A 23252-nucleotide genomic window follows, 5' to 3' on the forward strand; every position below is an offset into this window, starting at 1 on the left:
CCTAAACAATACAATAATAACAGACAGTAAAAGTGCTGAAGCTCTACGAAGTTTTCTGCCTGCATTAATGCCAATATAAAACTCATTATATCCACCGCAGTATCCAATCCAGCCACTCCAGCATCCACTCCAGCATCCAGCATCCACTCCAGCCACTCCAGCATCCAGTCTAGCCACTCCAGCTTCCAGCATCCACTCCAGCCACTCCAGCATCCACTCCAGCCACTCCAGCACCCAGCATCCAATCCAGCCACTCCAGCATCCACTCCAGCCACTCCAGCTTCCAGCATCCACTCCAGCCACTCCAGCATCCAGTCCAGCCGCTCCAGCATCCAGCATCCAATCCAGCCACTCCAGCATCCACTCCAGCCTCCAGCATCCAGCATCCAATCCAGCCACTCCAGCATCCAATCCAGCCACTCCAGCATCCAGCATCCACTCCAGCCACTCCAGCATCCACTCCAGCCACTCCAGCATCCAGTCCAGCCGCTCCAGCATCCAGCATCCAATCCAGCCACTCCAGCATCCAGCATCCACTCCAGCCACTCCAGCATCCAGTCCAGCCGCTCCAGCATCCAGTCTAGCCACTCCAGCTTCCAGCATCCACTCCAGCTTCCAGCATCCACTCCAGCCACTCCAGCATCCACTCCAGCCACTCCAGCATCCAATCCAGCCACTCCAGCATCCAGCATCCACTCCAGCCACTCCAGCATCCACTCCAGCCACTCCAGCTTCCAGCATCCAATCCAGCCACTCCAGCTTCCACTCCAGCAAACTAAGAAGAATGTCCCCATCCTTTCCAATCCCAATCCTCCCACACTGTCCTCCTTCCAAAGGATATTCAACTCGACAAGCCCATTACCATAACCTTAAATCCCTCTCTCCAATCGTGATCTCTCCCATTACCCAACTGCTAGGCCTCACACTATTTACGTTAACACTATTCAATGCACAATCCCTAACTAAGAAATCAGTAATACTAAACGACTATCTCATCGATGTGAAACCGGACATATGCGCAATTACTGAGACATGGCTCAAACCTTCAGACACTGCAATAATTAACCAATTACCCACGGAGACATACAACTTCTTCTCAATCCCACGTCATGGAAAAAAAAAAGGAGGAGGAATCCTCCTAGCTACAAAAAAGGACCACAGATTCACTCAACACTCCTCCAATACCGACTCGAAACTCGAATTTGGCTTCTTCTCGTCAGACAAACTCCAAATTTTACTTCTCTACGCTCCTCCAGGTTTACTGGAAACAGACGCATCTCCCCTGGTTGAACTAACTACTTCCCTTATCAATCTAGATGCCCCAGCGATAATATTAGGTGACTTCAACCTGCACGTCGACAACTCCACATTATCACCCAACTGCGAAGCCTTACTCACAGCATACTCCGCTTTAGGTTTCACTCAACTAGTTAACAAACCCACACACAAAGCCGGACACACGTTAGACCTTATCTTCGTCAATACAGCAATCAAACCGGTCCAGCACCCCTCCTGCACGAAGGTACCATGGTCAGATCACTCCCTCATAACTTCCTCATTCTCAATAAAAGATACCAGTCCATCTCGCATACCCTCACATTGCTTCACTTACAGGAAAACATGCACCACAGAAGATCTTAGCAATCACTTATTATCACATCTCACCCAAGTAGACTTTACCAATCCGAACTCAGCGCTTCGATCTTGGAACAACATCACGGAATCAATAGCCAACAAGCTATGCCCCCTTACTACAAAAAAACCTCACCCCAACTCGTCCAAAAGACAACCATGGTTTACCCTAGAGCTAAGAAAGCTTAAACTATTGCTAAGACAAAATGAGGCTAAATGGCGTAAAAACCCATGTACCATCACTCTATCTACTTATAAATCGACTCTTCTCCAATACAAATCGAATACATTAAGATCCAAGAGGAACTACTACGCATCCAAGATCCACCACCTAATCTTCGACGCTAAAGCCCTCTTTAGCTACGTCTCTAACCTCACTCAAATAAACCCATCAGAAATCGCCCTCAACCAAGCAAAATCTAAAGCGGAAGAACTAGCGCTATTTTTCAATAACAAAATCAGCAAACTTCTAACTCAGCTGCCCCCCAACACCGTATCTACTTCAACACCTCCTCAGACCACCTTCAAAAATACCCGCTTAGAAGAACTGGAACTCACTTCTTCCATTGAGATCCAAGGTATTCTACGGAAAATGAAACCATCTTCTCACCCTTCGGACCACATCCCCTCGAAATTACTTCTATCAATTCCTGACTCCATCTCCAAATCCCTGTCAGACATCATAAATTGCTCTATAACACAAGGATCTTACCCAGATGACCTAAAATTGGCCTCTCTCAAACCATTACTCAAGAAACCTAATCTAGATCCTAATGACCCAAACAACTACCGACCAATCGCCAACCTCCCCTTCATAGCTAAGATTATGGAGAAATTGGTGAACACCCGACTCTCAAACTACATTGAAGAAAACAACCTCCTATTCCCATCACAATACGGTTTCCGCAAAACACTAAGCATGGAGTCCCTCCTCATTTCCTTAACAGATCACCTCATCCTGGGCCTCGACAAAGGTCAAGCCTTCTTACTGATCCTACTGGACCTTTCTTCAGCCTTTGACACCGTCAATCATTCCTTACTCATTAACCAGTTAGCCTCCATAGGTATCTCAGGCACAGCACTATCTTGGTTCATATCATTTCTCAGCAATAGAGGATACAAGGTCAAGATACAGAACAAAGAATCCTCTCAACATCCGTCATCAGTAGGAGTCCCACAGGGGTCCTCCCTGTCTCCTACTTTATTTAACATTTACCTTATACCGTTATGCCAACTTCTCACCGACCTCAACCTCAAACACTTCCTTTACGCGGACGATATACAGGTCCTGATACCCATCAAGGATTCCGTCGCTAAAACTCTGGCTTACTGGGACACATGCCTTCAAAAAATTAAACTCCTCCTCACCAGCCTAAACCTGGTATTAAATTCCGGCAAAACTGAACTCCTGCTCATCGCCTCAGAAAATAGCACCATCACCTCTGCACAACAAGCCACGCCAACAATCACACAAGTGAGAGACCTAGGAGTCCTAATTGATAATCGCCTGAATTTCAAAGCCACCATTAACAAAACCACCAAAGACTGTTTCTACCAACTACAAGTCCTGAAAAGAATTAGACCTCTTTTCCATGCCCAAGATTTCAGAACTATTCTACAAGCAATCATCTTTTCAAAATTAGACTATTGTAACACCATCCTACTCGGCCTTCCCGCTTCATACACCAAACCGCTTCAGATGGTGCAAAATGCAGCTGCACGAATTCTGACAAATACCAGGAGAAGGGACCACATAACCCCAATTCTAAAGAGCCTCCATTGGCTACCTATACACTTTAGAATAATATACAAGGCCATTCTTACCACATACAAAATCATCCACCAACTGGCTCCCATTGACATACAGATCCCTCTCCGACTACACAATTCGTCAAGACCGACAAGAGATGCATACAAAGGATCGCTACAGGTACCACCGTCCAAATCTACCAGACACTGCACACTAAGAGACCGGGCTTTCTCTACAGCCATTCCACCGTTATGGAACTCCATCCCCTCAAATCTCAGAACAGAACCATGCATCTCAACCTTCAAAAAAAGACTAAAGACCTGGATATTCATACAAGCTTTCCCAGACACCAACATGGTCAACTAATCTCCAACTACACCTTGATTAACCATATCTTGATTAACCATATCTTCTATCGTTTACCTGTGTGAATTAATCCTGTCCTTTCTCTTCCTTCTCAGCCAAGTTCTTATCACCCTGTTATATGTAACTGCCTTTTCAGCACCATTGTTATAGTTATGTTTACTATGCACCCCTGTTTTATGTGAACCAGCATGATGTGACTGCTGTCTCGAATGCCGGTATATAAAAAGTTGAAATAAATAAATAAATAAATAAAATTTAGAAAGTCAACTAGACTCATTCACTCAAAATAAGAAACTTTTTTTTATTAAATAAGCATTATCATTGGACTATCTTTCATGACATCCCATCTCCAGCCTAAAGATCTTCTCCAATTTGCCCTGAGAGGATACACCAACCCTTAGATCTTGAGTAACATGTCAGACTGCTCCTCATTTCTGGGATTATGGTAACAGCAAGGATAACTGTTTAAATTCCCTTGGGCTGCAAAGGTAGCTACATAAAGCCCTAAATTTTTAGTAAATGTATTTATATTGTCAAATGAAGAAATTACTTACCTGATAATTTTGTTTTCCTTAGTGTAGACAAATGGACTCTGGACCAAAGGGGTATGCTCACCTACCAGCAGATGAAGACAGTCAGGGTTCAAAGCTGACGTCACACTAGATACACTCCTGCAGTGACCTCAGCCCTTCAGTAATCTCTTCAAAAGTCACTGTGGACATACTATAAAAAAAAACTTGCTTAGAAACAGATAACCATAACTGTACTCAGCCAAACAAATACTGAATCTCAGTAAAATTATAGATGCCCTGATCTAGGGACTGGATGACGGCTTACCTGTAATCTCTTGGAATCGATATCCACTCTACGGGCAAATCTTTAAGAACATGCCATACTGGGTCAGACCAAGGGTCCATCAAGCCCAGGATCCTGTTTCCAACAGTGGCCAATCCAGGCCATAAGAACCTGGCAAGCACCCAAAAACTAAGTATATTCCATGTTACCGTTGCTAGTAATAGCAGTAGCTATTTTCTAAGTCAACTTAATTAATAGCAAGTAATGCACTTCTCCTCCAAGAACTTATCCAATCCTTTTTAAAACACAGCTATACTAACTGAACTAACCACATCCTCTGGCAACAAATTCCACAGCTTAATTGTGCATTGAGTGAAAAAGAACTTTCTCCGATTAGTCTTAAATGTGCCACATGCTAACTTCAAGGAGTGCCCCCTACTCTTTCTATTATCTGAAAGAGTAAATAACTGATTCACATTAACCCATTCTGGACCTCTCTTGATTTTAAACACCTCTATCATATCCCCCCTCAGTCGTCTCTTCTCCAAGCTGAACAGCCCTAATCTCTTCAGCCTTTCCTCATAGGGGAGTTGTTCCATTCCCTTTATCATTTTGGTCGCCCTTCTCTGTACCTTCTCCATCGCAACTATATCTTTTTTGAGATGCGGCGACCAGAATTGTACACAGCATTCAAGGTGCGGACTCACCATGGAGCGATGAGGCATTATGACATTTTCTGTTTTATTCACCATTCCCTTTCTAATAATTCCCAACATTCTGTTTGCTTTTTTGACTGCCGCAGCACACTGAACCAATGATTTCAATGTGTTATCCACTATGATGCCTAGATCTCTTTCTTGGGTGGTAGCTCCTAATATGGAACCTAACATTGTGTAACTATAGCATGGGTTATTTTTCCCTATATGCATCACCTTGCACTTATCCACATTAAATTTCATCAGCCATTTGGATGCCCAATTTTCCAGTCTCAGAAGATCTTCCTGCAATTTATAACAATCTGCTTGTGATTTAACTACTCTGAACAATTTTGTATCATCTTCAAATCTGATTACCTCACTTGTCATATTTCTTTCCAGATCATTTATATATATATTGAAAAGTACGGGTCCCAATACAGATCCCTGAGGCACTCCACTGCCCATTCCCTTCCACTGAGAAAATTGTCCATTTAATCCTACTCTTTGTTTCCTGTCTTTTAGCCAGTTTGTGATCCACGAAAGGACATCGCCACCTATCCCATGACTTTTTACTTTTCCTAAAAGCCTCTCATGAGGAACTTTGTCAAACACCTTCTGAAAATCCAAATATACTACATCTACCGGTTCGCCTTTATCTACATGTTTATTAACTCCTTCAAAAAAGTGAAGCAGATTTGTGAGGCAAGACTTGCCTTGGGTAAAGCCATGCTGATGTTGTTCCATTAAACCAATTCTTTCTATATGTTCTGTGATTTTGATATTTAGAACACTTTCAACTATTTTTCTTGGCACTGAAGTCAGGCTAACTGGTCTGTAGTTTCCCAGATCACCCCTGGAGCCCTTTTTAAATATTGGGGTTACATTAGCTATCCTCCAGACTACAATGGATGATTTTAATGATAGGTTAAAAATTTTACTAATAGGTCTGAAATTTCATTTTTTAGTTCCTTCAGAACCCTGGGGTGTATTCCATCCAGTCCAGGTGATTTACTACTGTTGGCACCGTTCTTGGGCAGCCGAGGGTGGGATGCTGAGTTCAGCTGTCCACACTAAGGAAAACAAAATTATCAGGTAAGTAATTTCTCCATTTCCTAGTGTGTAGCCAGATGGACTCAGGACAATGGGATGTTCAAAAGCTACTCTCCATAAGGGTGGGAGACTGCCTGCGGTCTCGTTAGCACTGCCCTTGCAAAGGCTGCATCTTCTCAGGCCTGAACATCCAGGCGATAGAATCTGGAAAAGGTGTGCAAGGAGGACCACGTTGCCACTCAAAAGATATCGACGGGGACAGCAGTCTAGCTTCCGCCCATGAGACTGCCTGAGCCCTGGTGGAATGAGCTTTAACCTGAAAAGGTAATGGCTTTCTTGCCTCCACATAGGCTCCTGTGACCACCTCCTTAATCCAGCGAGCTAAAGTAGTCCGCGAAGCTGGTTCACCAGGCTTTCTTCCAACTTGAAGGACAAACTGGCGGTCCGTCTTTCAGACCTGTTTTGAAACTTCCAGATACTGCACCAGAAGTCTATCGACATTTAAATGACAGAGGAGGCAGTATTTCTCTGATCCCTGTTCGTATCTAGGGAAGGCAACGAAATGGACTGATTCAAATGAAACTCTAAGACTACCTTGACCAAGAAGGATGGAACGGTACGAAGCTGTAATACTCCTGGAGTCATCTGGAGGAATGGTTCCCAACACGACATTATCTGCAGTTCAGAGATGCAACATGCTGAGCATATGGCCACTAGGAACACCAATTTTAAGGTTAATAAATGCAAGGAAAGACCATGCAATGGCCAAAAGGATGGCCCTGCCAAAAATTCCAATACTAGATTAAGATTCCACAAGGGAACCGGACACCATAGGGGTGGACAAAGGTGCTTCACCCCTTTCAGAAAATGGGCCAAGTCCGGTTGAGCCGAGAGGGAGGTTCTGTTCATCTTGCCCCTGAAACAGGAGAGAGCACTTTCAAGGAATTAAGGGCCAATCCTTTATTCAAGCCGTCCTGCAAAAATTCCAGAATAAGTGGGATTTTGACCGCCTGAGGGGGGCACTGTATTCCTGAACCAGGCCTCTAATACTCTCCAGACCCGCTCATACGCTAGGGAAATAGAGAATTTCTGAACGCGGAGTAAGGTGGCCATTACTGCCGCAGAATATCCTCATTTCATCAGGCAAGCCCTCTCAAGGGCCAGACTGAAGGACAGAATCAAATCGAATCTTCATGAAGGACTGGTCCCTGCTGTAGCAGGTCCCTGTGCGTTGGGAGGCACAGGGAGGTCTCCACCAGGAGTCTCTGCATGTCCGCATACCACGGACCCCTGGGCCAATCTGGAGCTACTAGTAGGACTAATCCCCTATGGTGTTCGTTTCTGCGAATGATCCAGCCCAGCAGGTGCCATGGAGGGAAGGCGTATAGCAACTCTTCTTCCAGCCAGGTCTGAACGAGAACACTGATCCCCAGGGACCATGGATCTCTTCTGCGACTGAAGTCAGGGAACCTTCACATTGTGAGATGCGGCCTGCAGGTCGATGGATGGGAGGCCCCAGTGATCTACTATCAGTTGAAAGGCTTTGGCCAACAACACCCACACTCTTGGATCCAGACTCTCCCTGCTTAAAAAGTCTGCTCTGACATTGCTTTTTCCTGCATTGTGTGAGGCTGAGATCGTCTGTGGTTGTATTTCCGCCCCTTCCATAAGGAGGTCTATCTCCTAAGACACCTGCTGGCTCTTGGTTCCTCCCTGGTGGTTGATGTAGGCTACTGTTGTGGCATTGTCCAACATTATGCGGACCGCTTGACTCTGGAGTCTTAGATGAATTGCAAGCATGCCAGACTCACTGCCAGGACTTTCAGGCAATTGATGTTCCAGAGGGCCTCTTCCTCTGTCCAACGTCCCTGGGCCCTGTGTTCCTGACAGTGAGCTCCCCAGCCCCGGAGATTCATCCTTTGTATGAACCAGCCAGTTCGGGGAGGACAGGGACACACCCCTGCTCAGTTGAGCCTCCTGCATCCACACTTAAGGTGAGAGCAGACACCCAATGGTAAGTGGAGCTGAATCGAATAATCTTGAGACTGCAGGTTGCCACCATCAAACCGAGAACTTGGAGAGAGCTCCACACCATCAGGTGTATTGTGTTCATCAAGTGCCGCACCTGGGACATCAACCTCTGTATTGAGAGGAAGACCTTGCCCTGCCTGGTGTTGAATCGGACTCCAGATATTCCAACGATTGGGAAGGCTTAAGACTGCTCTTGTCCAGGTTTACTACCCAACCGAGTTCCTGAAGAAGTAGATCACCCTGTTGGTCACCCGGAGACTTTCTTTCACGGACTTGGCCCGGATCAACCAGTCATCCAAGTACGGGTATACCAGGATTCCTTCCCTTCTCAATGCTGTCACCATGACCACCATAATCTTGGAAAATGTTCTTGGGGCAGTGGCTAGGCCAAAGGGTAGTACCCAGAACAGATAATGGCAACCCAAAACAGCAATGTGTAGGAAGTGTTGGTGTTCATGATGGATTGGAATATGTAGGTAGGCCTCGGATAGGTCCAAGGAGTTTAGGAACTCTCCTGGTTATATGGCCATTATCACGGAGCATAAGATTTCCATGCAGAAACGACTCACTGTAGGAGACGGTTGACACTCTTGAGGTCCAGGATGGGGCAAAAGGAACTTTCCTTCTTGGGTACAATGAAATAGATGGAATATCGCCCCGTATTTTCTGAGGCATAGGTACTGGCATTACAACCCTTATCCTGAGGAGCCTTAAAAGAGTAATCTCTACTGCCTGATTTTTGTTCTGTGAGTGGTAAGGAGACATAATGAATTCATCTCGAGTAGTACTGCGAATTTCCAGCGCATATCCTTCTTGTATGACTTCCAGTACCCTCTTGTCCGAAGTGATCTCGACCCACCTTTGGTAAAAGAGAGACAGATGACCCCCTATCTCCTCATTCTGAAGATAGGTCAGTAAAATTTCATTGGGAGGTTTGGGATGATCCTGAAACCGAATCTGCCCCTCTCTTGGGCTGTCGACAATGAAAGGATTGAGTTCTTCCAAAGGGCCGAGACCTCTGAAATGTCGAATTTCTGTAGGAGTGAAAACATTGAGAGCCCCTGGACCAGCCCCTCATAGGCGAGGGGTGCTCCAACTGCTTACTCTTATCTTCTGGTAGCCAGGGGACTGGAGATTCGCCCCATTTATTGGCCAGCTTTTCCAAATCGTTTCCGAAAATGAGTGATCCTTTAAAAGGCATCTTTGTAAGGCTGGCCTTGGAGGTTGTGTTGGCTCTCCAATTCTGCAGCCATAGCTGTCTTCTGGCCGCTACCACTGAGGCCACTCCTCTGGCTGAAGTACAGACTAAATCCGAGCCCACGTCAGCTAAAAAGGCAGTGGTGGGTTCCACAGCCACTCTGAGGTTCACCCCCGAGTCATCTACCTCCTGAGAGAGAAGTAGGCACAAATGTGCTACCAGGGCACAATAAGAAGCAATCTGTAAGGTCATTGCTACTGTGTCAAAGACTTGTTTAAGGATAGACTCCAACCATCTATCATGCGCATCCTTTAAGGCCGCTCCTCCCTCCACTGGGATAGTTGTTTGCTTAGAGATAGCGCAGTCCAATGCATCCACTTTAGGGAAACTCAAACATTCTCTCATTGTTGGATCCAGTGGGTATAGAGCTTCTAATGCCCAGCCCCCTTGCTTCTGGGCATCCCATTCCAGGACAATCAACTCCTGGATGGCTTTCAGTACTGGGAAGTAGCAAGAGGCTTTACGCAAGGAAATCAGAATGGGATTCTTTGGTTCCATCATAGATTTTGCTCCAGGAAATCCCAGTGTTTTCATGGTCTGGGAAACCCAGGCAGGCAAATCATCTCTATGAAAGAACCACAACATGGTTCAATACGGTTCTAATCCTGGGAGAATTTCCCCTTCTTCCATGGGATCTTGCTCTTTGTCTGTGCCATCAGGGTCCCCACTATGAATACCCTTGGTCAGGCGGGGCATTCCTTGAGGTCTGCCAACAGGAATGGGAGAAGAGTGGGATGGCTGGGGTTCTATCCGGACAGGGGCTAACGAGGAAGTAGATTGCACCTGTACAAAGGCCTGTAGTCCCTGGAAAGATTGCACCCAAGAAAAGGCCACCAGGTCTATGCCTAGCCCAGGGGGAACTGGGCTGGACCTAGCCAAGTGTCCCTCTCCCATTGAATCTGAGTAATCCTCTCCCATTGGATCTGAGTAATCCCAGCCAAGGGGTTACTCAGATCTGGAGTACTTCCAGTTAAGGTTGCCAATCCATCATCTGAATGGAAGGAACTGGGCTCAGCTAAGTCCGGGGAGGCCATATCCCCTTGGGCTTCCTCACAGTGTTGACACAAGTTAGAATCCAGGTCAGGTCGAGAAGCTCTAATTTGACATGCAGCGCAGAGAGCAAGGTGCTTATGTTTCTTGGCTACCGGCGCCATTGGAGAGATGATGCACTGCGCGTAGACGTCAATGGCGGACAATATGAGACACACAAAGACGCGTGCAAGATGGCGCCACCACGGCCTTCCACGTGGTGTGAACACAATTTACCTCCACTATTCCACTATTTCAATCAATGATGTTGTTTCATCCAATCAATTGTGCTAATATGCCAGCAGTGCAAAAACAACTAGAAAAAACCAACCACTGTTAGAACAAGTAAAATTTCTTGAATCAAATTGTTATAAACATGTGTTAAAAATATGTGTTAAAAATATCATTGACAATTTCATCATATATACAAAACTAAAAAAACACAATATTTGATTCAAGAAATTTTACTTGTTCTAACAGTGGTTGGTTTTTTCTAGTTGTTTTTGCACTTTGCATTGATTGAAATAGTGGAATAGTGGAGGTAAATTGGTATTTTTAATGTAAATTATTTTCAATACAATATATTCATTTTGCTTTTATTATTTAAAAAATGTTTCTGGTTAGTATAATTATCTATTGTCACCTTTTAACTGATTAATTATTAATTATTATTTTCTATGAAAGAATTTTATGTTTTATTTGCATTATGGTGTTTTGATTTTAGATCTTAAGTATGTTTTAAAAGGATATTTATTCTTTTATATAAAATTCTTTTTAATATTCGTGAGATCTTAATAATATTTTTGAGATGTTTATGTATTTATATTTGATTGTTTATTTTGATTGTAGCCCCTGAGGCAGCGGCTACAAATCTGCGAAACTCGGCCTGAGTCGGGCGATTTTATTTGACACGTCTCTGCACCAATAAAGCGTTGAAAAAGATCCAGGCATCTTTTTTTGTGTTCACCTGACGGTATCATAGATCGCCTACCTCTGTGTTTTCTTGGACGTTCCACGTGGTGTGCCAACCAAGCTTAAAGTGGGGTTCAGCCCACCGGGGGGTGCTGCTCAACCCACTCATAAGCCCACTTCCCTATGCCCCAACGGGAATGACGTCGGTTCGGCGCACCGAGCAAGAAGACCGGAGGAAGTCTTACCGAAACCCTTCTTCTCTGAAGGTAAATCTGCTTCCTTTTTTTTTTTTTTTTTTTAAACTTACCTAGGCTCAGTGCTTACTGGCTGAGTACAGAGACTGAGTACAAACACGGCGGTGACAGCCAAAGCCCTCTCCCCACTGGCTGAGTCTTCCTGCACCCCCTGCCTTTCAGCTGCTTGAGGAGCAAAGTCCATGCTGGGATCCAGCTACCACACCAAGGCACACATTTGAGGGATCTCGGAAATCACCTCAGAAATTCTCAAGTGGGGGAGGGACCTTTACTTATCAATGCAGGAGAGTGAGGGTCAATCTTTTCTCCAATTTAAAAGTAGAATTTCTTCTTCCAAAAGGTACAGCGATCCCTATAGTGAAAGCATGTCTGCAGCTGCTGGAGACGGAGAAATAGTGAAGGGCTGAGGTCACTGCAGGGGTGCATGTAGGGTGACGTCAGCTTTGAAACCTGACTCCATTTCCTTTTGCTGGCAGGGGAGCACAACCCATTGGTCCTTAGTCCATCTGGCTACATGCTAGGAAAGAAACCAATAACTTGGTAGGAAAGAATGAGAAAAGGGAAAGAAATGCGACAAAGTCATTTTTAGCATGGAACTTTTCAGATTACCTTGTAGATAATTAGATCATGCTTGCCATCTTGAAGAGTGGTCCCATTGGTATTCATCAGCTTTACAAAAGCCATTCCAAATGTCTTTTCAGATTTATCCCTGGCTGTAAAACAGAAAATAATCATTGCCTTCCCATTTCTATCTCAGTTCTACTGGTCAAATCTACACATTGATCGTAGGATTCAAATAAGTTTCCTGCCTCAAAGCCAAACATTCATTTTCCTTTCTTAATGACTTGAAACTTTAGGATGAATTTTTAAATCCATTTACATACATAAAACCACAAATGGCTGTTATAAAATGGGGTGGGCCTCAGTGTGCATGAAAGTGAGCATCTAACCAGGTTCTGCTCATATTTTTACCCGAACTGCAGAGGGGGGGCATTCAGGGAGGGGGTTGGGCTGGAGTTGGAGTCGATTTGGAATGTGCACATGTTTCTTGAATTTCTAAAATAACCTGCATAAGTTAACTCCCTCTGAAGGGACAGTGTATCTTTGAGCAAGTTAATCTGTGACTGTATCCGGCCAATTACCCAAGCATTTTCAGAGTGAATTTATGTGCATTAGTTCATTTTGAAAATGCTGGCTCAATTCTGCATGTACATGGTTCGTGCAGAATGTATCCTTATCCGCTAATGACCTTCTGAGAGTCTTTCCTTATTCTCAACTGATGGGTTGCAAGTATTGCTTGAATTAGGTGCAAATGCATATTCACAATTTGCAATCTTTCCCTCCTTCCCCGCTCCTCTGTAACCTCTAATTAAAGAACTGTTTCAAAGGTTACCATCTCAACTTTAGTAAGCTGTTTTTTGCCAGGGGAGGGCAATTCTCAAAGTGATTTCCGCAGGTAAAAAGCAATTTATCCCTGTTAATTATCTGTCTGCAAATTGCCTTTCCTTCCTTGTGGCTATAAGTCTGCATAAGAGGGGGCGTTCCCAGGGATGAGTTTCACATTAGGGAAGGAAAATAAATGTCATAGGTTTGCCTTTTCAAATCTGCACGTGTTATTGTCCAGTAAAAAGGTACCCACAGAAAAAGCAGGTGCAGATATCCTGCAGGCAGGTTTCAAAACAAAAGTGCATGTGTACTTTCTCGCTGAAAACCAGTGCAAAGTCCATATATAAAATTGTACCCCTATAATTAACTCATAATGGAAAGCTGCAACCTAAAACAATAAACAATAACAACAAAAATAAACATGACGGAAGCAAGGGTATGCTCTACCTTTTTTTTTTTTTTTCCCAGAAAACACTTATCAACACATGCAGTATTTGTTGGCTGACATTTATTGGGAAAGTCCATTTACCAATAAACATATCATTTTTAAGTGGACAGGGACAATGCCTCATCCTTGTTCAATGTAATAAGATACAAGGGGGTGAGGCTACATCTCAGTCTGGTATGTACGTTCACCGCATTCGTTCTGGAGAGGAAAAATGCTACCCTCCCTTTTCCAAGAATAGTCCAATAACCTAATGGTGACCTCTTTCCGTTCCCAGTGATCTTGTCTGAGATCTGGTTTAGGCACTTCCTGCAAACAGGAAAGCCCACCAGGAGGTGGAGGGCCAATCTAGCAGCTGGTAAAAGAACTGCATTTTGCTGTACTGGCCAGGAGATGATGCCATAGTTGGCTTATAAATGGGAGGAGAAATGAAATAAACCAAAAGTGATGAGAGCCAGATGGGAAGGAATAAGATGAGGTCTTTGGCAGCATAATTATTAAAATAAAAGAACTCAAAGCTTCCAGGACGTTTTTGGTTTAAAGGCAACCCTCCTCCGCTATTTCTCATCTTGTGCCTAGGAATGATTTTTGGCCAATGGTATCATTGGGTGAAACTTCATCAGCTGCAATAGTGCCTGTGGACTTTATCAAATGCAAAAATGAAATCATAGAGTCCAGGGCGAGATTAAGTCAGTTTGTGCCCTTAGGCTACAATCCCGACTGCCCAAATCCTCCTTTCAGGGCCCCCCCCCCCCCCACCTCTATAGCTCAGCACTGGTTTCGATGACAGCAGCACAGAACATGGGTAAAAATCAGCAGGGGGCCTTTCACAGCCTTTTTGTGCTGACGGACCCTGTGGTGCTCTGCCCCCTCCTCCCATGCACAAGGACGAGGCATGAAAGGGTTCTGGAAGGCCTCATGCTGATTTTTTTACTCATGTTCGGTGCTGCTGCCGTCAGAGCCAGCGCCGCAAGAGAAGAGAAGCAGCGGACTGGCAGCAGACATTGGATTTAGATACAGGAAGTAGCGGTGATGCTCAGCACCTATAAAAATGTGGTACCAGAAGCAGTTGTCTACATTGCTTATGCCTAAATCTGGGCCCGACAGGGTCCTAGCATGTAAATATTTAAAAATCAAATGTTCTAACCTGGTGTACTTACACTCCTGTGATGATCGGTGACGGAAAGTAAATCTTAAATGACAGCGACTGACATCTTCTATTGCTATGGAGACCTGATAACAATGAGCAGAACTAAGAATCAATGGCTCACTTGGGCAATATGCCAATATTATTCAATATTCACATTTCCACTGCTGTATCTGTGCAAAACATATTGCCCAAGTCTGTACAAAATCATTTAAGTAATAGTTGTCAGCTAATACATGAATACTTAAGTTTTATTTTCAAATATCCAATCCATTGGCTAAGTTGTGCACTTATCTCAGTGGTGTTGGTGGTAGCGGGATACCACCCAGCAATGCTACAGGGACCTAGGATGCCAAATGTTCAGGCAACAGTCTCACTAGTTTTTAAGAAGGGGAAGGAGGACTTGGACTGCTCAGTCTGTAATTTATTTTTTTTTTTACTTAGGGGGAGATCAGGCAGCTCAGCCTACAACATTTTTTTATTTTTTCAAATAAACAGTAAGCAATTGAACAGAAAAGTTACCTGGATAACTTCATCTGGGTAATTTTTGCCAAGTATACTGTAGTTAGTGGAAGATATTTAAGTTCTGCTGAACATTCGACTAAGGGTTACACATTGCTGTTAGAATCGCCTCACTTCACAACAAATGGGTATGGACAGTGGCAGAGTGAAGGCTCACCTTAATGGTTTCATACCAGCAAGGCTGCTTGACTTGATAATAAACCACAGACTTATATTCAGAGATGCCCTCATATCCAGCGCCAGGATGAATGGCTTTCTATAGGAAGCAAGTGGTGAAAAACAGTTAGGGTGGGCACAATTTAAACAAATCTTTGACAAGTCATTAGGGATGTGTAGCCCCAAAGTTTTTGGTTTGGTTTGGTTTTCATTTTGGATTATTTTTTTTGTCTAGATTTAGTTTAAATGTGTTTTTTTTGTTTGGTTTGTTTGCCAAACTGAAAAAAAAAAAAATGAAACTGCAAAAAAACCCCAACCCCCCTCCACCCCCCAAAAAAAAAACAAACTACTAACAATATTCCCAAAAAATGAACCTCTGACAGCCCTGGCTGGGCCGTCCTGAGCCAAAAAGTGCTTGGTCCCATCGCCAAGGCCCAGCACTGAGGCCTGGACTCAGCAGCAAGGCCTGGCCAAGAACCAGGACTAGGCCTCATTTGTCGCATTTTTTGCATTCAGTAAAAATGAATGCACATCCCTACAAGACACAGACCAACTAATTACACACTACTATGCCCTCAGCAAGTGTGAGGCTCCCCCCCCCCCCCCAGCACTGAGAGGTCATACAGAACCAGTGATCAATAGCCAGAACTCCCCACTCCACAATAATCCAGGATAAATAGAATCTGATGCATGTTTATAGATTTGAAAAAACAATTTTTAAAAATATATTTTTAAATATTTATTGAATATTGCATACCTCAGTGTGCATAAAAAGTATGTGCTCTGTGAAGAGCACACATACTTTTACCTATGGAGCAGGGTCAGGTCAGAGGAGTGAAAGTGTATGGAGAGATTTCATTTTTATATCTCCACACATACTTTCAAGTGCACACTTTGCACTTGCTACCATGTAGGGGCAAAATATGCATGTACTTCTATACCCTTGTTGTAGATATCGGCCACACTTTCAAAGGGAGCCCCTGTGAGGAGTTTCCTTTGGAAAATGAGGTTGCAGTCTTGTGGGTACAAAGTATGGTGGGTCTGCATGCTTCGTGGTGAATAAGAAGATTGTCCTCTCCTCTTCCCCCACCCAGGGGCTTTTGAAATTGAACTTGATTTTATTGATGTTTATGATTTTTAGAGTTTGAGGGTTTTTTTAAATTACTGTTAGTGTTATTTTATAAGTTTTTACTAATGTTACATTTATTTTGTAATGCTATGTTGTACCCCACTTTGATCATTTGCTTGAAAAGGCAGGCTCTAAAACTGTATACATAAATAAAATAAATGAACCAAACAGGCAACCTAACTAGTACCAGTGTGACTCAAGGAATCTTCTCTAAGATGTACCACTGTGAAAGAACATGTACAAAAACTGGAGGAGTGAAGCCAAAATGTATATACCATTCAATATTTTAACAGACATCTAAAGTGGCAGAATTATCTACGGATATCCTCCCCCTTACTGAATCATGGCATCAGCACATCATTACACCCCAAGATATACAAGCAGCAGTATATGGTGAGAATTTTTAACTGTTTTTCATTCATTACTTGAGGAAAGTGCATACCTCTACCAGGCTTCCATCTTCCTCATAGACAGACATGGTGACCTCCACATTCTTTGGCGTCTTCTTCTTCCCCTTGTCAAACTCTCCCTGGATCAGGATGACGTAGATGTCATTTCGAACATCACCTGCAACCACGGGACTACCATGATTCATTATTACATGAGAATATTTTTAATGTAGATCATGCTGGGTCTAACCTCGTTGTCCCCCTAAGCCTCAGAAAAAACAAAATATTATTCTATAAAGAATCAAATCATTTTGAATTGGTGTAACTTTCATTAGTTTGGCCTCCTGCCTGAGCTAGGTTATGTGGTATGGACACTCGAAAAATGAGATCAAACAAGTATCTGCATCAGGGGAACATCTCTATACCGCAGCACAACTGTCAAGGACTTCCAGGCCGACCTATCATTTATTACATCAAGAAATTTCTGACTGTATGATCATACAAAAAAGCAGATCAGCTGTCAGTAAATGAGTCATTTTTATTTGTATTATTGGTTAGTGATTTGAATTTATAGGTTTTATGCTGACTGTAATAATGTACATACATTACTGTAGATTATTTTAAATATTTGAATGTATACCACTTTGATGCAATTGTGAAATGCTATATATTAAATAATAAACTACAATTACAGTTACTCCAATATTTATTTATTTATTTAAAAACTTTTCTATACCGTCGCTAAGTTATATACCATCGCAACGGTTTACAAATAGGCACATAGACTAAGGTAAGTAAATGTAGGATATCGTACATTCTAACAGGTGCCAATAAAGTTCAGTTACAATTTCATAAATAAAATCATTATTTGAGTATTTTGGTCAAGTCCAGGTGTATTATTGAGTTACTATCGCTTTGAAATATTACTTCTTAAATGTAGGATTGAGTAAATTCATTCTCATCTGCATTACCCTGTACTTTCATGCTCTACCCTCCACACTCTTTAGTGAAGGCTTTTTTAAAGAGCCATGTTTTTAGATTTTCTTAATATGAAGCGAATGGAAACGGAAAAAGTCAGAGGGCAGAATCTCTAAAATAAACACGACCTACTTCAGATGAAGAACTTGTAATTCTTATCACAGTATGGATATGAGAAATAAGGGATATAATTAGCCTTCTGTGCACAGTACAGTCAAAACTTCTTCATGAAAGTGATAACACTCCTCAAGCCAGTCTTTACAATAAAGTCACTCATTCTTTCACAGTGGGGAGAGATTTTAGTTTTTTCTCCAGAGGAAAAAAAATATCATAATATAGAAATAATAAGCAGTTTGTTTCTTTCTCACATGTAGAAGCCTTTCATACCCACGCAAAAAGCGCAGATGCCTGAGATAGAAAAGAGGCAGCCATTGTACAGATAGGATCAGTCCATCAACATGCACAGGGGAGGGGGGAAAGAATGATAAAGGAGAGGACTGAGTTAAGAACAAGGAACAAGTAACCTGCGTAAGGTTGATGGATAAGTGGGAGAAGTGGTATTCAGGACTGGTATTTTAGATTTTAGAGCTCTAGGTGGGGATAGAGAATGGCTTTTTCTAGGGCTGAAGCTTTGAGGATTGGTGCTACTGCTCACACGTTTCAAGCTTGGCTAATTCAACTCCTTTCTGTGTCTTAGAGAGAGATTGTCACTGAAAGTTTATAAATGGCATTGCACTAGGTTAAAACCAGACTATCTCAGTCACTCTCTAATAATCTGTAGCCAACTGGTAATCCTAGCCCTATCTACTTAAGATTCTACCTTCTACCCTACATAAACAGCCTCGATGCACTCATTACATGTGCTGAAGTTTATCTGTACCAATGCATAGGCACCAGATCGGAAATGTTGTTGACCTGGAAAATGTGCCTTTTTTTTTTTTTTTTGTTTAATATTTCATCGAAACAGCAAGCATGGCAGCCTGCCACACCCCAAGGAATGTCCCAAACAAAAGATGCACTGTGCTGTGTTGAATGCCCAAGAAACAGCCACAATGCTCTCAGGCCTCGAAGCCTGAAAGCCATATAGAAAGAGGAGTCTTCCTCCGACATCTCCAAAACATTTTATAAATCTCTCTTTAATGGGACTCAAACTGTCTGAAGCCCAAGACAAATCAACAGAAGAGTGGCATAAAGGAGCATTGTGCACCATGGGGCCCGTCAGAAAGCCCTCACACCATGGCTCATAACTTTCAAGCACCAAAAAGAAGGGAGTTAGAGACCAATAAAAATACAAATTACAAAAAAAAAAAAAAAAAAAGAAGGGAGTTAGAGGTTTTCAGGCCAAGAAGTGTAATTACAAATAAGTTAGTCATTCTGTCAGTGGCTAACATCTAGGCTTCAGTAAAGCATCTGCACTCCTGTTCTAATGTATTGCTTAGGTCACATTCTTTTACCCGCAAAGCACAGAGTGAAAAGAGGAATTATTGTGTACGTTCTGATCACTGGTAAACTGCTGGTATTGTCGTTTCATACCACTCACTACCACCTTTCCATTCTACACTCTCCTGGTTTTCTGCATTAAATTTATAACTAGTTCTTGTAATTGAAATTTTCCGTTCATTTAAAAAAAAAATATATAGCTACAATGTGTAGAAGATATAGTTAGGTAAGGTATGATGGCACAGATAAAACATACACAAACACATACAGTATATATATGTATCTATCTATCTATATAGTGATATATACACACACACACACACACATACACACACATAGAAGGTCCATATTCAGTAGGCCAGAGAGCTGCAAAATTATCTGGATAAAGCTACCTGGATAACTTTAGCTGAATATTCAGGGCAACAAGTTTCCCACTGAAAATACTTTGCTAAAGTTTATAAGGTAACAATTTGGATAACTTCAGCCGCATACATTCATTGGCAGAAATGTATCAAGATAGCTTCAGACTTAACTGACTTTATTCAGATATAGCTGGTTAAGTCACAACAACACAATTTGCCTCCAACTTCCAAGCACCAATTCTGCCATCATATTGGCCCAAGGCCACCTCTCCCGCCAGATAAGAAAAATAATCAGTTGGCTCTCGGCCCCCTCTTGCCCCCATTTCACCTTCCTGCCCCAGTTAGACTCCCTACTGCTACCCTCCTACCCCATCTGGAACCCCCAAATCTGCAAGACCCAGCCAGGAGGCAGTAAACTCTTACCACTGCCAGTCATGTCCAGTCTAGCGCCTCCTGGCTAGGCCTGGAAGAATTTGGGAGAGCTCTGGGTGGAACAGGACGATAGGGGTAGGGATTCCAGCTAGGTCTAGAGGGAACCAATGCCAGTTGATTAACTTTCTTACCTGGTGAGGGAGGGAGCAGCCTCAGGCCACTATGTCAGTGAAACTGGCGTTACGAGCTTGGGGACTGGGGGGGATCAGCTGCCAGATGCCAACCTTTTGGGGAACTATTTTAGATGGTAGCAGATTAGGTTTCCTTCAATTTGTTTGTGACTTAACTGGTTATATTTGAATATAGCTGGTTAGGTCTAAAATTATCTGAGCAAACATAACCAGATAACTTTAGATCAGTTCTGGACCGTGACTTACCTTGCTAAAACATATCCAGTCATTGGCCGAAACTTTTAAAATCCCAGGTTTGGACAGCTAAGTCCCAAACTTAGCCAGACAAATCTTTTGAATATGGCCCTTATATATATAATTTATTTTCATCCCCATTTTCATTTTATTTTACATAACTCCTCATTCAGAGAACAAGCCTTGGTGACTCAAATACCCTCACTAACCAGGCGGACTGAAAGGAAGACTCAGGGCTTACCTTGTGACCAGTAGGGGGACTTTGGAGTAGAGGCAACTATCTTCCCACCCACCCCAGGACTAAATGTGTGGTGCTCAATCTCCGCTGGCCGTATCGGACTGGAAACTGGAATTTGAGTACTACTGTGCACAATGCTAATGCCTGAACTACAGGGCTGGACTGCTCACCCCCAAAATATATATTTAAATGTGGAATCCAGATGTGAGCAGTCAAGAGATATGAGGCATGCAGTACATACATACATTCTCTCATACACCTTAGGGAAATCCATCCATTCTTTAAAATAGTATATACATTTGTACAATGAAGATATACTTTACATATGAGAAATTAAATTATTATGTAGGTTCTCTTGCATTTGAGTATACATACAAGGAAGTTGTATGGCAATATGGCCTGAGACTGGTGACTTGTTTCCCTTGATGCAGACTGCAGGCAAAACATAGACCATATCCGATATTTTTTGCAGATCCCTCTCTTCAAACTGCCAGTTGTTGGGTGAAATACTAGATATATAAGAGCTACTGGGAAGTATATCTATTCTCCAAGTCAGGTTTTAGTTGTGATATTTTATTTGTAATAGGAAGAATTCTTTTTTAAAAAAGACTTTGGATTTCATGATCTGTGACTATAAACCTGGCTAGTACATTACCTATAAGTTTTAGGAGTGTCTCTTTCTTCAAAATTACATGATTATGATTTTGGGTGCTACTAGATTTTCCTGTAAACTATGCTTCAGAACACTGCTCTCTTCTTTGCCCTTCAATAATACAGGTTTAATCATCCTGGCCGCTGTGCAGCCCTCCTGCCTGCAGAGGCCCTCAGTCTGAGCTGCACAGGCTTGCCTCAAAGGCACAGGACCCAGCGCTGCCACGCCTTAAAAGCCTGCCTCACCCACAGCTCCCCACCTCATTTTGGAGTTACCCTACTCCTTGCTTTAGCCTCCCTAGCGCTGTTCCTTTGCCCCGTGCCCAATTACTGTTCCTGTTTCTGCCTTTTTCTGTGTGGCCTACCAGTGGCCCTCCTGCCTATTTGCTCTCCCTGCTTCGTGTGTCCCCCCTTTGCTTTGTACTCCGTTTCTCTTAGGTCCTGACCTTGTCTTGCTTTGTGTTTTGTGTTGTCCTGCTCTGTCTTGCCTGCTTTTTTCTCTGTTTGCTTGTGCACGTCTTGGCCCTTGTTTTGTGGACACCTTCTAGTATCCTGTAGCCTGCACTCATTGGGTGTCCTTCTGTACCCTGTATTCCTGTGTTCCAGTTCACCTCCAGATAAGTCTTGCGGCCACTAGAACCTGCAGGCTCAATTCAAAGGAGGAGTGGCCAGTCAGGCAGAAGACCCTGCACTGCCCAGTTCCTGACTCTGGCGCTGTTCCTGAGGGTTGCCTACATCCTGCCCTGCTCCAGACTCCTGTGGCTGCTCCTGCTCTATGGTAATCCACAACCTGTCCTGTGCTGCCGCTGCCTTAGGGGCTACCTATATCAGCCTGCGCAGTCATGACATCAGTGAAGGCCTCAGTGTGCGCCAGGAGGGAAGCGAATACATACCAGGCAGGATGATCTCTGGGAATCCCATTTTTCGAGCTACCGCAGTTGATCTGTCTACAAGATGAGAAAAATCCTTTTGAACCTGTGCTAGGTCACCAGGCAACAGCTTTAGGGACACCCACAGACCTACGGAAGAGGTTCAAAAGTGAGCGCTCATTTTCCTGGAAGATGGGCTCAATGCAATATCTAGAGCATTAAAGTAGGACTTGCAGGTTGGGTGAGAAGGAGCATATAGAGAGATCAAGAATAGGAAGACACCATAAAACGAAATACCACTCTAGAAGCCAGAGTAAAACTTGGTTTGTATGGCTGAGGTCTCCCAAGACCAGAAGTAACGGAAGTAGGACCAGACCTTGGCCAAGGACCTTTGAAGGTCCTGCTCCCATGTCCTTTCTTTATCCATTTCGAAGAGGCCTTTCCCAAGCCTGGCAGGCCAAGCTGCATACCTTGCCCCTTATGATTCACTTCCTTGGCTGCAATCACTTTATTGAAGACAGCAGTGAGAGGTTCATTCTCCCCGATCACACGGGAGGCCATCAGGGGAGACATGATCAGTTGCCTCTGTCGGATGTAGGTTTCCATGGCAATTCTGTAAGACAGAAAAATGCGAAGAGCTAAGGGCTTGAGGTACTGGATAAGTTTGGATTAATGCAGCTAAGTAGTGGCACTTAACCGGATAAGTCTGGAAAGTGCTACTTTTCCTTCTAATTAGCATTTTTCCTACTTATCTAGGTATGTAAGATAGCCAGACAAGTCTAAAACAAAAGCACTATTTATCTAGGTAAGTTCAAATTTGTCTCAGTAGCAGAAAAGTTGCTAATTAACCGGATGTTGGAATGTAGCTGAATAAGTGTGCGCAAATTATATACCTGCATATTTGTACTTCAAATTTTAAAGAGATATAAGAAACTCCCTCAGAACACCTTAAAAGACTGGCTATAGCT

General features: G+C 43.2%; 1 protein-coding gene across 3 annotated transcripts in view; it reads right to left on the reverse strand.

Annotated features, from left to right (window-relative positions):
• The window catches only part of DOCK5 (dedicator of cytokinesis 5), a 304075-nt gene that overhangs the window by 134791 nt on the left and 146032 nt on the right, over window positions 1–23252 (reverse strand). For all 3 annotated transcript variants that reach the window (XM_029604105.1, XM_029604106.1, XM_029604107.1), the window contains 6 exons: window positions 22755–22897; window positions 22309–22434; window positions 17003–17127; window positions 15433–15531; window positions 14767–14839; window positions 12385–12488 (listed from right to left, as the gene is read on the reverse strand). In XM_029604105.1, coding sequence (XP_029459965.1) covers window positions 12385–12488; window positions 14767–14839; window positions 15433–15531; window positions 17003–17127; window positions 22309–22434; window positions 22755–22897 — 670 coding nt within the window. The remainder of the gene's footprint in view (window positions 1–12384; window positions 12489–14766; window positions 14840–15432; window positions 15532–17002; window positions 17128–22308; window positions 22435–22754; window positions 22898–23252) is intronic.

The sequence above is a fragment of the Rhinatrema bivittatum genome, chromosome 5 (assembly GCF_901001135.1).
Source record: "Rhinatrema bivittatum chromosome 5, aRhiBiv1.1, whole genome shotgun sequence".
NCBI lineage: Eukaryota > Metazoa > Chordata > Amphibia > Gymnophiona > Rhinatrematidae > Rhinatrema > Rhinatrema bivittatum.